At 38.6% G+C, this 14,968-nt stretch overlaps 1 protein-coding gene and 1 non-coding gene across 3 annotated transcripts in view; both read right to left on the reverse strand.

The window, feature by feature from the left end:
• The window catches only part of FGF12 (fibroblast growth factor 12), a 595,999-nt gene extending 586,972 nt beyond the window's left edge, over positions 1-9,027 (reverse strand). The window contains exons 1-2 of one of the 2 annotated variants that reach the window (XM_023214752.3): positions 8,912-9,027; positions 8,610-8,752 (exon numbers count right to left, since the gene is read on the reverse strand). In XM_023214752.3, the coding sequence (XP_023070520.1) occupies positions 8,610-8,622 (13 nt within the window). In that variant the 5' untranslated portion in view covers positions 8,623-8,752; positions 8,912-9,027. Of the gene's footprint in view, positions 1-8,609 lie in introns of both variants that reach the window. The other variant, XM_031935277.1, reaches the window with a different exon arrangement.
• Positions 9,028-10,973: 1,946 nt separating this feature from the next.
• LOC111544390 lies at positions 10,974-11,135 on the reverse strand. Its single transcript, XR_002732143.1, has one exon. It is a non-coding gene; the product is annotated as a U1 spliceosomal RNA (small nuclear RNA).
• Positions 11,136-14,968: the final 3,833 nt, after the last annotated feature.

Here is a 14,968-nt window from a genome sequence, read left to right on the forward strand (position 1 = left end):
ACAAGGCCACTACAGCCATCCATCAATTCAGACACACACTATACTGTGACTTATGTGGTCACAATCATGCTATATACAAACTTTAGCCAAGTAGCACTTTTTCCTCTGTCTTAGTGCTTTCTCACTCAGAATCAAATTAACTGCTCAATAGAGTTATAAATCCAACAGCTTCAGTTGAACAATTCACAGCATTGAAAAGCTAGCTCAAACCCAAACTGAGTCCTTAAAATTTGATGTGGTAATTATGATCATGCTGTTTTATTTTCTATAGAAGTTAAGCCTGAAGAGGATCAAGAAAGAATACAAACAAGCTTAAAATAACAATTTCTTTGTAACAAGAAAATAAAAATCAATAATGGGCAAACCGAGTTAAAAAAAAGAGAGAGAGAGAGGGAGAGAGAGAAAGAGAGATCGAGATTTCGTACTTTGAGGTTCATCCTTGGAATAAATAGAGGAACCATAACCTGATCCCAGATCTTCTAGCATTTAACAGGTTAGATTAGAATAATCTAAGTGGTCTGTTAGATTAATCCATTAGAATATTAGTTATATTTCATCAGAACATGCACCATCTGTATTGTATGCCTCAGTGCATCACCAGAGTATACAATGTCATAATCTCATCAGTGTGCATACTATAGTTAGAAAGGCTCAGCCTTAGAACAGCTAACAAATAGCAGGTTCTAAGGAAATACTGCTTATTGAATCAGTCAACCAATGGTCTTACTTTAAAAGACTGGCACTGATTGGTCTGTGCTATTGCTTTAGTTGTCTCCCTCACATTTATGTTATTGTTATTGAGGGTTTTGCTATATTTGCATAATCTGTTTGTTTTTTATGCTAATGCAAATCAAAGCCCATAGTAAAAAAAAAGGACTCATTTCGTCTCATCTTAAATTATCTGTAGGCTTGCAAATAAAGAGTGATTTACATGGAAACCTTTATCTTGATACATAGCAAGTATTTCTCTTTTAAATCCCAGAAGAAAGAAAGAAGTAAACCAAATTCAATTTTAAATAGTGCTAGAAATGTTGAAAATAGTTTGAAATGAAAGAAAAGCCGTTAGATAAAATGTGTAAATAGTCTAATTTTAAATTTTCAGATTTAAACAGTTAGAATGATCAGATAATAAATCTTATATAACAGTCTTGTTTGTAGAGAATCTAACCCCAATTTATTAAAATATGTGAAAGAGACTACGGGGAAAAAAAAAAGAAAAGAAAAGAAAGAAAAACAGCCCAACACATTTTGAAGCAGGAAGCATATCTAGATCTTTCAGTTTCCAAGTATCTGAAAAGAAATTTTCCAATGTGCCTGTGTTGAGGTTTGTTCAGTCTGTTTGAGTGCCATCAGTACTGCAGGATTCGAGGAAAACCTGATTGTTTCACGTGGGGGATAATTGTAGAAGTGAATGAGGTAGGGAGACACTGGCATTGCTGCTTCCTCCTGCCTGCTTGTTAAAGAAATCTTTGGTGCGTTTAGTTATCTTCTGAACAGCCTCTGAAAGTTTCTGGATTCTTTATCTGCAGTCTAGTCCCTTTGGGCTGCCTCTCAGGCTAATGGCCAATCCACAAACAAGAGAGAAACAAAAACCTAACCACAGAATGGCAGCTTCCCTTTACTTCTTTCACATAGTTTAAAGTCCCACTTTTAATTATGTGTGCTTTTTGAATCATTAGTCATGGGGCTTGTTTCAGGTAAAAAGCTAGGCAGAGGTTGCACTAAAGAAAAAAGAAAAGATCTGTGAAGGGGCAACAGGTGTCCTTTGGGACTTCTGCCTAGGTGCCATCAGTGGCATCGCAGCAGTTAAATACCACGGCCTCCCTGGGTGGGAGTCTCACGTTCCCAAAGACAAGGAGACAGGGACTATTTCAAAAAGTAACTGGAGAGACGAGAAAGCTAAAATTAGAACTATTGACATAGATCCTAAAAAAATCCTACCGTGCTCTGCATGCAAGGATGCTAATAAGGAGATGAGGAAGAAGATGCTGGGGAAAATGGCATGTCATCTTAGCCTCAAACTCCTGCCATCTATTTTGCATATCTATTTTCAATCCCAAGTCTGTAGTACAGAAATGAAATCTCTCTTCTACACACATTCTCTAACTCTAAAGAGGATGATAATAACAGACAAGGCCCAGGCAGTAGCAATCCTGCAGTGCTCTTGACAAAGAACACATGTATGTGTTAGAGTTTCACAGTAACCATCTTGGAGCTTATCTGTGGATTCATAATTGAGGATGTACATCCTCATCACCTGAGTGCTTCTTAAATATCTGAGTTGCAGGTATTACAGGATGTCCAGTGGTTCTGAGAGGTAACCCTGATTGAGACCATTGTTAGTGGCCAGAATTTACACAGTTTATGTTTTAAATCCATCCAAGGTGTAATACTTGGCTCAATATATCTCCATCCCCAGACCCATAAGATGTTATATAACTGCCTCAAAACTAAGTCCTAGCAAAATAGAGACAAATTCAGGTGCTGGAGAAGTTACTATTAAAACTGTAGAATAAGCACAAAAGAAATCCCTTTTGGTAAATTTAAGTTTTTGTGGGAGTTAATGAAGATGATTTATTGAGTGTCTATGCATGTACTTGCTGCTAAATCTCCCAAAATGGCAGAGGACCAATTTCTACCATCCAGGATCTCACAGTCTAGTGTAAAGACAGACACAGTTAAAAAATGATGAAAGTCAGATTATAGTTCTAAGGAGTTATAAATACTTTATTAGCATGAGTTTTAAATCATAATCATGATATTATAGTATGGCGCTTCGGATGGGTATAAGAATTCTTATTTTGCAGAGAAATAGAGGTAAGATGAGTTGCCTAAGTCATTTAGTCTTTATGAGTCTTTGTTTTGTTATAAAATAAAGTTAAAATGCCCAATAACAGGGTCTTAAGGGAGATTGTATATATTAAAAGCCTTTTGAAAAAGTACAAAGTGTTTCGTGAATGTTATTTATGGGTGTAAATATGTGACAAATCAGGAAACCCAAAAGGAACAGATGCAATAAACTCTTATTGGTCACTCAGTAGCACAAAACACCATACCTAATAAGGGTGGTACTTTAAAAACTTAAAAGCATAAAAGAACAAGGATAAGGGAATGCTAAGTAGGTTGACCTCCCCCAGACCTATTACTGAGGCTAACAAGCCTCATAATAATCTAAGGCAGGAAACAGGTTAGGCAGGTAGCCAGCTAGGCAGAATAGCTTTTATAGTAGGTACATAGCTTGAGTTCAAATGTTCTCCCACACAATAATTTTGTTTAAATAAACCAAAGGGGAAACAAAAGGCAGGGCAGGAATTATGGCTGTGGGATGTTAACTGCCTCTTTGGAGCTCATTAACCACTGTAAGACTTTATATTCCAGCCCCCCAGATAACCTACTAGAACTCTGAAAGATTAATGGAGAAGACCCATAAAATGTTAGAAATCAACAGCTTTTAATCCTGTTCATATATCCCTAGATTGTAAGCTTTTAGAGGGCAAGTCAATAAACTATTTATAACTCTGTCCCCCGCACTTAATAATGTGCCTGGAACAATGTGGCAACTCAGTATTTTAAATTAAATGAACTGGACCCCCTTTGATATTTAAGAATTTTGATACCCAGAGAGGAAAAGATTCATCCAAATTTACACCATGAGAGCTGGAGTGAGAACCTGTATTTCCTATGCTCAGTGACTACACAACATGATTTTACTGAATTATTTTTAGTTATCTCACTTTACTGGCTCAGTCTTTCATTATTGTTGTTATTGTTTAACCACAAAATAGCTCTTCTTAAAACCACTTTCCAGTTCTGATATACTAATGATTGCATAGACATTTCCTTTCTCCCCTGCAGAGTAAATCATCCTGGCTTCAGAGAAATGACTGTTCTATACCTTAAGTGTGTTGGTTCATGGCCCAGACTGAACTCGGATGGCTGGTATGAAATCTAGAACAGAGAATTGAATCTTCCTTGGGAATACATGTACAGGTCTCTCTTGAGAAAGCAAGTCAAGTTACTCCCTTCCAAGTTCTGGAATCACACTGATGTTTCTGGGAGCCCTCCTGGTACCTAAATTTCCTGCACTTCTCCCAACTTACAATCATCTAGATCCATGAAGTTGGCCTAAAAAACTAATTAAGGCTATCCAACGCATATAATCTGAGTCCCCACTATGCAAACTAAAATGTTCTACCTGAGATAGACACCTAGGTGGTTGCTGGAAAGTTAAAGTCTCAGATTTTGCCCACAAGAAGGTTAATATAGGAGTGAAGCTAGAAGAGTGAAATTGTCAAGATCAGAGATTGCATCTTAGTTTTCTTTCACATTCTCAGAACTAGGCACATGGGGTACATATCAGATGCTCAGTAAATATTTGTTTAAATAAAAAGCACAAAAATCACAATGTTGATTTTAAGAAATGCAGTATGTGAGGGACACACAAGTACTTAGGTCATATAAAATATACCAATAAAATATTAATTTAATGTGGCAAGGGACATGTCAAAGGAATCTCAAAAGGGTTGAACAGAGAAGTATGACAATAGAAAAGGATAAAGCTATATTTACTCTGTTTAGAAGTGCCTTGATTTAAGTAGTCAAATATCATCACATTACCATGAGTTAACAGCAGACTTTGTCAGGAGCTTAACATGAACATATAGAATAAATATTTAAGGATAATTGGGGGTTGAAAGTAAGTGACTGGAGGATGAGCAGCAAGGGTATTTAAAAGTAAGTTTGTTTTCTGATCTAACTGTGAGACACGCAGTGTCTTTTTCATTTCATTTTTGTTGTTTCCAAAAACAACCAGAAGACCTAGAACATGATCCCATATCCACGAGCCTTCATATTTATTAGTCAGATAATATCAAATCTTCTCTGCTGAGGTGCCTGGAGTGGTGTCATTCATTCTCAGGTACAATCAGTCCCCCGAGATCTACACCAGTGCGTCTGAAATGTTAAGGTGCATAGAAATGACCATTAGATTTTGTTGAAATCCAGATTTGATTTGGTAGATCTGGAGCAGGGACTAAGATTCTGCATTTCTAACAAAGTCCCAGGTGATGCAAATGCTGCCGGTCTGTAGACCACCAGTAGTAATGCCCTACATCAGTGGTTAACTCTGGTCATCCATTAGCATCACTTGGGAGTCATTTAAAAATACTTATGCCAAGATCCCACCCCAGAACTAATTAAACCCAAATTATTAGGGGTATGGCCTAAGCATCTTTACATTTGAAAAGCTCTACAGGTGTTTCTCTAGGTAATACACCAGCTTGAGGCTGGAAATCTACCTAGACAAAGAAAAGTGTGATATAGGTGGGGGTCAGTGGGAGGTGAGTGTGTGTGTGTGTGAGAGAAGAGGAGAGGAAAGGGGGGGGAGAATAGAGGAGAAAGGAGGAAAGAAGAAAGGAGGGGAGGGAAGGGGAGGAGAGGAGAAGGGCTAGAAAATGAGAGAAGAAAAGAGGGGAGGGGAAGGGACGGGGGAGAGGAAGGAAGAGGAGAAGAGGAAGGGAGGGAGGGGGAAGGAAGAAAGGGAGGAAGGAAGGAAGGAAGGAAGGAAGGAAGGAAAAAAGCCTCTTTCCTCACTCTAAATCATGCTTCTCAAACATTAATGTGCATACAAATTACCTAGGTATTTTGTCAAAATTCTAATTCTGACTCAATAGACCTGGAGTAAATATGGAGATTCTGCAGTTCTGAAAAATTTGTCTGCAAAGCACATTTTGACTTTCAAGAGTCTAAATCAGTGGTTTTCAAACACTGCTGTACCTAGGGACCTCTAACGGAAATATATATGCTTTTTTCCTCCACCCCAATATTCTAATTTCATTGGTATGGGGTGCCATCCCAGGATGAGTATGTTTAGAAAGTGTGTCAGGTGATTCTAGTGTACAGCAAACTTTGTGCACCACTTGTCTAAATACTAAACATTTTAACTCTTTTAAGAATCTCAAGCCCTTAAGATATGCAAGGCACAAATTCCATCAGAGCTGCTCGGACTGTGTACCAACCCAAAGCTTTGAGACAATGTTAAGTACATGGTGCACAAAAATCACTGAAATTAGATCATGAATTGAACCTCAGGTCAATTGATTTATTTTCCTCTCTTCTTTATGGTGTATGACAGGGAGTGATGCAAAGTTGTAAATAAGGAAGCAAAAATAAATTGATCTTATTTGTAAATAGCTGAAGTTCAACTTTCTGGACTCTGGACAAATGCTCTTAGAAAGGTTTTCAAATGCTAGGGGTAATGTGAAGGTTGTCAAGTGTAGGCAATGGGATTCAAGACTAAAAGGGCCATTAGATCGGGGTATGGGATAGAGAACTCTGGAATCCTCAACTGAATCATACAATATGACTCTATCTTTAAAGAGTTTCTAATAGAAAAGTATTATATATACATACATTAGGGAATGTCTTCCTAGAATTAGATTTGAATCTGTTGGGGGAAGAACTTTGTACATGGCAGCATAAAACGTGAAAGATGCACCAATTAGAGTATTGCACCAATACACATTCCTCTTAATACACTCTTTTTGACTGGAATAAAAATTTCAAGTTAGTTACCATCGTTAGCTGTGCCATTTGCATCAACTTAGAAAGTCAGGCCAAGGTATAAGTAATTAGCCATTCTTAATCTGATTGCCAAGCAGGTAATACAGCTTCATGAAGAAAGTCCAGGAACTAACATGCGTAAAGACTTTCATCATATTTTTTTTTCAGAGGCAATTATGGGACCTCGGCAAAATGACCACAGTGTTGGCCTATGGCAAAAGTCTTCATTGTCTTTGGATCAGTGCTGTGATTCACGATATCCCTGCTATCTGGATTGACATAGAACTTCTGAACTGATTCTTTTTGGATATATTTCTGAGATTCTTTCTCCTTTCCGAACTCAAAAGACTGAAAGAATAGCTAGAACTCTGTTAGCAATCTGACCATTAAACCACCTGGAATGCTGAGTGACACGTAGCATGTTTTATGGGCAACGAAGGAAAATAAAAGATTACTGCCGAGAGATACTGCCTCTTTTTATGATTGACCAGGAATTAGTATATACATTGGAGGCAAAACTGTTACCAAGAACCCTTGTCAAATAAGTAAATTTAGTGAACAAATACCAGGTGTCATCGAAGCAAGAAAAACTGTTTCATAGTAAAATGATACTCTTTTTCTGTTGTTAACCTTATGTCCCAGAAATACTTAGTCAACTAGAATATTACGAACCTTTACGTGTTAAGGACTGGCTTTTTATTTTAAAATGGAGTTTATAATAGAGTTAATAATATATGCCTCAAGTATATTTATAGACATGGATTCTCTCATATGTGTACATCATTGTCAGACACGGAGATGCCCATCAACGTATCATAAGAATAATTTGCCGGAACTGAAAATTGCCGGCTAGTCTTAATCCATGTTGATTCAGCTCTTTTTATACTATAAATGCTTGTCTAGGTTCAAGTACTTTAAATCTGACAATTAAATACTTAAAATACTTTATTGAACATAGAACTGCTATCATTCAACACTCCAGTTTCATTAATCAGCCCAGAAATAGAAAACTCACCACCATTCTCTGATCCTGAGTACATTACCACAGCGACTGACATTCCGGGTTTAAAAATAAAATCTTGTTTCAAATATAGCTTCCCGAGTTCTGGGTAATGAATATAGTTTCATAAAAGTTGACATCATTTCTTCTGATTTCACCAGAATTAAATACATCCAGTATGCCTCCTGGATATCTGACCACCATATCACTCAAGGCTCTCACAACCTGGTGGGCGTTTTAAGGAAAAGGAGAAATAGACCTGCATAGATGGGGTTAAATCCAAAAGATATCTAATCTTGTGATTAGAACACTCGTTGTGTTTATGTGTGTTCAATATGCCATTCAGAAGTTGATTTTTACAGTTCATTTATCAGTTGGTGTATATACATTATGCAGATTTGCTTATGAGGAGAACATTAAAATATACATGTCCAGAACTAGTAAATGCATTAGGCTTGGAAACCAAGCAGTACTCCCATACACTGTTCTTCTTAGAGGTCAGTTCTAACGCATGCTGTTCCAAATAGACCCAATTTCTCTGCTGATATATATTCAAAATGCAGTAGGATGTGGTCATACACATCCAGAAATACCATCTTCATGAGGTGGGGGTGGTGAAATTCAAACATTTTTTTTTTTTTTTAGCAATGCATTATTGGATATCGGATACAAACGTGCCTGTCAGCAATTCTAAAGCAAATGAAATAGATTTATCTGAGTCCATCCATTATAAAGAAAAGATAATGCTTTACCAACACATACCTCCTCCTCCTCCATTTTGGGGGGACTCCCCCCACCTCCCCCCAAAAAACTCATCACACTTCACTACGCAACTGATGGAGTATTAAACACTGTCTTCCAAGCTGTGGGAGTTAAAAAGAAGTCGCCTTCCTGCCACACTTCCCCAGTGCTGCAACGGACATAGCATCTCCTCCTCTATCGACCTAGTATGATGCTCGCTCCCCAAGCACTGCAGTCCCCTCACCGAGGATTGCCTTGGCCACACGCACATGCAGCGGGAAGTCCCCCGATAGGGACAACCACATACCTTTGCTCTCCATTTCGGTCCCTTTCGAGTGCTGGGAAGTTCAATGGAAGTTGGCCGGAAGATGTGGGCCCGCTTCAGATTCCCAAATCTGGGAAGCCAATCTGATGATTTCGCCAGTACTTCCTTCCTTCTCCTCAGGCTTCCTGAAAGATGGGATTTCTTAAACCTTGAAGCTGCAATCAGCCACCAAAGGACACTTAGGAGCAGCAGCAGATTGCCTCTACAGGGGATACGTTGCGACGCGCATCTGATATTGAAATGCATGCACGGTGCCCGCCTAGATTTTTTTTTTTTTTTTTTACCTGGGTCTGGAAGCTGCAGGCAGGAGCTGTCCTCCGAGCGTGGTGCTGCAGGTGTAGTGACAGATCATCCCACTTTGCTCTCTGGATGTACAGCAGATTTGCATGGGCGCTGGCACGCATGCGCAGGGCGTCCCCCCTCCCCTTTTCACCGCCTCCCGCTCCCCCGCCCCCTTCGCCTCGCTCCCCAATACGGTCCTCAGTTATCCCAGCTGAGGAGCTGTAGCATTCGGTCACAGGGAAGCGCTGCTAAAAATAAACGCCGGACCGGATTTTCCTCTGCAAACTAGAAAATGGATTGGACTGGTACTGCGTGCATCAGGACGAATTACTGAAGTCTTAGAGGAGGCCAGTGTCTCCAGGCAGGGTATGGTTTTATTCAGAAGGCAGAGAGGAGAGATTTACGAATCGTTTTTAATGTTCACAATTTGGGTTTCTCTTTCTACTTGCTGCAGTAAGTTTCCAGCTGTCGGCTTCCCTCTCCTCTCCTCACTGACTTCACATTGCTTGCTATATTCCCGTGTGTGTTTTGTTTTGTTTTCCGAGAGTGGGGTGAGAGTACTTATGGAACTGTCAAAGGTTAATATTCTCTCGCTTCTTTGTTACTCAAACTCAGTGTTTTCCTGCCTGCCTCCACCTCAAAACTGTTCCATGAGCAGGCTCCAAGGCTTCTAAAGTTCTTCAAACAAAGCCACTGAGGATATTTTGAGGTGCTCTTTTTAGCTTTTTTCCAACAACCTGCAAGAAGTCCCCAAAGGTGGGGAGGCGCCTTATTGATAATAAGTACTTCCAAATGCAATACCTAATCATTTTTGTGAAGTTGCAGGGATAGAATATTTTTCTTGTACAGAGCTCTAGAGGAAGATGCAAAACCAAAAATCTCTTGAAGTACTACCTTCATATTAAAATATTTCTAAAGCCCACACTGTATTTAGTTTCTATGCAAAATGTTTAATAGGAAAAATCGTGTTGGATTTACTACTTTTATTTATTTTTTTTCAATAGTCCAAATTTTCCTGAGGTGATCATCTCTCCTTGAGAATAATAATCTTATTCTCCAGAAGTCCAGAAAACCCTGTTATCTGGAATGGTTAAGGAAGGAGATGTGCAGATTCGTCACATACTCTAGTTCACAAAAGATCCTTCCACAGTAGGCTTCTAGTCGCAATTTTCAAAACATTGAAATATAATAAAATGTACTCCCAACAAGAAACCTGGAGTTATCTCTAATTTAATCTTTTTCTGGTGATTCAGAGGGCATCCTTTGATTTTTCCAATGCCTTAGGGCCATGATTACAAATATTAACCATGGATGGTTCAGCCACACATGGACATTATTAGTGGAGGACTCCCACTAATGAACTGCGGTGGGTCAGCAACGCCTGGATCCATTCAGCATTTAAGAGTATCAGATTGCAGAGGCCACAACCTAGGGCCTACTAATTTTTAGGATCTCCAATTGTACGCCAAAGTATATGTTTGGAAGAATCACAAAACTCAGGATTTCTTTTCAGTGTTGAATAGGCTTAGGAAGTAGGCTAAGGGTAGGAGTAGTGTTCTTCCTTAAGAACAACAGCCTATTTCATTGACATAAATAATTTCTGCTCTTAATACTGCACCCCATTACATGCTCATTCCTTCTCAAAGGTTTTAGAATAGGAGATATCTTTAGAATGCATCTCTGTGTACTCTTCATATTTATTCTTATACAGATGGAGAAGCTAAAGGCAGGGGAGGAGTGGCACGTGATAAGAGTCACATGGTGAACCAGATCTGGGTTCAGAACCTAAGCGTCATACCTCAAAGGCAGAGGCAAGCCATCTAATCCAGAATACTTTTTCATATAACTGCCTTCCGAATAAGAACAGGGAGAACTTTCTAGTTCATAATTTATCATTATTTTTATTTATAATTTTAAGAACCCAGATGCTTTATTAAATAGAAAGCAAATCAAATTTAATGCAAAATTTGTGGTCTGACATTCAAGATCTTTCCATTCTTCTCCAAGCTTAACTCCTAGACATATTATCCTAAACAAACCTCAATATTTTCCTTTTTTGTAAACCAGGAGAAAGTGGGATCACAGACCCCCACCATCACAAATTATGCAGTCTAGTTTCCCATATGTGGGGAAATTGCAGGGGTCGGCGCATCTGGAGTACAATGGATAAACCTTGACTGAGAAAATTACCTTCTTGATCATAATAGCTCCTCTGTCAAGATTTTTCTTACCTTTGCTTACATAATCATTGCTGTAGGATCTTGACCTCTTCAAACTACTACCTACCACAAGTGTCTACAAATTCAAATCTTATATTTTCCTCTAGATCCAACAAAAACTCCATCTCCTTTCTAGTCTTCCCTGATATTCTCAGTCTGAAAATATTCTCTACCAAGAACACTGATGATCCGCTCACTAATGGTTCCAAAACTGGTGTTTTACTTTCCATCACTATTTTCTATTCTGTATCAGAATAATTTATGTATATATCTTGTTCCTTTTTCCTACTCTTATTTTTTAAATGGCCTCCTTTTTCTTTCTTCAGTGTAGCCTACAGAGTGTCCTGAACATAGATAACAATAAAAATGTTTCATGAATTAGTAACATTTAGCATACATGTTTTTGTGTACTTTACTATGTGCCATTAACGACACTCACCATGATAACAAACGATGATAATATTGACCTAACATTGCTCAAAGCTTACTATGTGCCAGGCACTATAAGGATTCTAAATATTTTAATGACTATTATCTTTATAAAGCTATATGAACATGCAAATGGCCAACAAATATATGAAAAAAAAATGTTCAACAACACGAATCAGCAGAGAAATGCTTATTAAAATCACAAAGAGATATCACTTCACCCCAGTTAGGATGGCTATTATCAAAAGACAAAGAAAATAAAGCACATGCTAGTGAGGAAGCAGACAGAAGAGAAATTCTTATGCACTGATGGTGGGAATGTAAACTAGTACAATCACTATGGAGAACAGTATGGAGTTTTCTAAAAAAAAAAAAAAAACACTACAACTACCATATGATCCAGCAATCCCACCACTGGGAATTTATCCAAAAGAAAGGGAATCAGTATATCAGAGAGACATCTGCACCCACATGTTTATTGCAGCACTATTACAATAGTCAAAATATGGAATCAACTTAGGTGTCCAACAACAAATGAATGCATAAAGAAAATGGGGTACATATACACAAGAAACTATTATTCAGCCATAAAAAAAATGGAATCCTGTCATTTGCAGCAACATAGATAAAATGGAATGACATTGTTTGATGAAATAAACCTAAGAGGCCGGGCGCGGTGGCTCAAGCCTGTAATCCCAGCACTTTGGGAGGCCGAGACGGGCGGATCACGAGGTCAGGAGATCGAGACCATCCTGGCTAACACGGTGAAACCCCATCTCTACTACAAAATACAAAAAACTAGCCGGGCGAGGTGGCGGGCGCCTGTAGTCCCAGCTACTCGGAGGCTGAGGCAGGAGAATGGCATAAAACCGGGAGGCAGAGCTTGCAGTGAGCTGAGAACCGGCCACTGAACTCCAGCCCGGGTGACAGAGCGAGACTCCGTCTCAAAAAAATAAATAAATAAATAAAAAATAAAAATAAACCTAAGAAACAGAAAGTTAAACACCACATGTTCTCACTCATATGTGTAAGATAAAAGAAAAAGTTGATTTCATAGAAGTAAAAAGTAGAACAAAGGATAGGAGGCTCTGGGAAGGGTAGGGGGAAGGAGGGAGAGATTTGTAAAAGGATACTGTATTACAGCTAGGTGGGAGGAATAAGTTCTAGTGTTCTATACCACTGTAATATGGTTATAGTTAATAATTATATTTTACATAGTTTAAAATTAGCAGAAGGAGGATATTGAAGTTTCCCAACACAAAGAAATGATCAATATTTGAGATGATGAATATAATAATTACCCTCATCTGATCACTTACATTATATGTATTAAAAGTCGCTGTTTACCCCATGAATATGTACAATTATTATTTGTCGATTTAAGAAATAAAATAAAATGTTATGAGATTAGTACTATTATTATCTCTATTTTAAAGATAAGCACCCTGGAGCACAGAGAGGTTAAAGTATGAATAAAACATGATCTTTGCCCCACAGAAGCATAAAGTCTATTGAAGATGACAGAAACATAAACGATTTTAAAAGCTATAGTAAGGTATAAGACAGGTTGTCACAGGTGGAGTAGGAGGTGCAGAAGAGTTGGCAGTCAGTCAGCCTGAGGGTTTTAAGAAAGTTTCCGGCCGGGCGTGGTGGCTCAAGCCTGTAATCCCAGCACTTTGGGAGGCCGAGACGGGCGGATCACGAGGTCAGGAGTTCGAGACCATCCTGGCTAACACGGTGAAACCCCGTCTCTACTAAAAAATACAAAAAACTAGCCTGGCGAGGTGGCGGGCGCCTGTAGTCCCAGCTACTCCGGACGCTGAGGCCGGAGAATGGCGGGAGCCCGGGAGGCGGAGCTTGCAGTGAGCTGAGATCCGGCCACTGCACTCCAGCCTGGGCGACAGAGCGAGACTCCGTCTCAAAAAAAAAAAAAAAAAAAAAAGTTTCCTGGAGGAGACACATACAGAGCTAGTTCTTGAAGTCTGAGCTTCACAGCGTTGGGGTATGAGTGCGGGGCGGGGACCATGTGAGAGTGCAAAAGTCCTTTCAGACATAAGAAGTTATTATCATTTTCCAGGTTTCTCTACCAGATGTGAATCTCCAGTGTAAAAGAGGAGAGTGGAGGGAGGCAGAGAAATGCTTAGTATGGGTCTGGGACCAGAGCTATAAAACTCCAGAGGACATGGGAGAGATCATCATCATATCTTCATCTCACCTCAGTTTTCTATCATACATTTGAATAGAGAGACAGTAGAGCATAGTGAAAAAAATAGATTCTGGAACCAGACAGACGTGGGCTCAAATACAGTTTGCTTGTTATTACTTACTGTACCATCTTGGATAATTAATCCATTTGGTTCCCATTTTTTTAATCTGGAAAAGTAAGTAATATCTTCTTGTAGGCAGAGCTGTTGTAAGGACTGACCATAATACTTATAAAAGTGTCTAAAATACTGGTCACTCAATAGATTGTACTCACTATTATATATAGGGCTTTGGATCCATCTAAGCTAAGGATTAGAGCTGGAATCCCTGAAGGTCCCCTGCTTTTTAATAAGAAAAAGGTCTAATCCCCACATCCCAAAGTGGAAGGATTTAAAGGAAGAATTGCTTCATAAAAGTGTTGATGAAACATAATTTGATCTAGTTATGATGAACTCACTTAATGCCAATCCCGGAATAGAGGAAAGAGACTAGTAGCAATTTGCTATTTCAAAATGCCAAGAATTAGGTGAGACTGGGTTTCTTGTATTTGGGGTGAATGTGCATTCTGGTTTTCCCAAAATGTTCCCTTTTTATACTCATTGTCACAACATACTTTTAAAGAATGCTCCCTTTGCCCATCAAAAACAGTTCTGGCTCAAACAATAAATTATATGACCATCTACCTTTAGTTCCTACTAGAATGTACAGAAATAATATAAATGATTGAAATTAATTAACAGCAATGCATTACATTATAATTAACTATTTTAAAAGCCTTGCTAAAATGCCAAACCAATTACCAGCCCGCATACAATTTTTCCATATACTCATGCTGTTTGTCCAGAAGTGCTGAATGTAAACTGAGAGAAATGTGTGACTATTTATTTATGCCCAATTATTTCCTTACTGTTCATTTTTTATAACTAATATCTTTTATAACATATTTTATATGTACAAAAAAGAAAAGTTGGCCAATTGGGACTTTTTGGTGATGATATCGAGGTCAACTCACCTCTAGAAATGAGTACTCACTCTAAGATGAAACAAATGGTCAACTCAGTTTCCACTGAGAGTGTCAGTTCAAACTGTCACCAGCTCTACAAGAACAAGGACCTTGTCCATTTTGGTCACTGTTGTTTTTCCAGCTTCTAGAAGAGTGTGTGATACTTAGAAGGTTTTATTTAATATTCACTGAATAAATGAATG

Source organism: Piliocolobus tephrosceles, chromosome 2 (assembly GCF_002776525.5).
Source record: "Piliocolobus tephrosceles isolate RC106 chromosome 2, ASM277652v3, whole genome shotgun sequence".
Lineage (NCBI taxonomy): Eukaryota > Metazoa > Chordata > Mammalia > Primates > Cercopithecidae > Piliocolobus > Piliocolobus tephrosceles.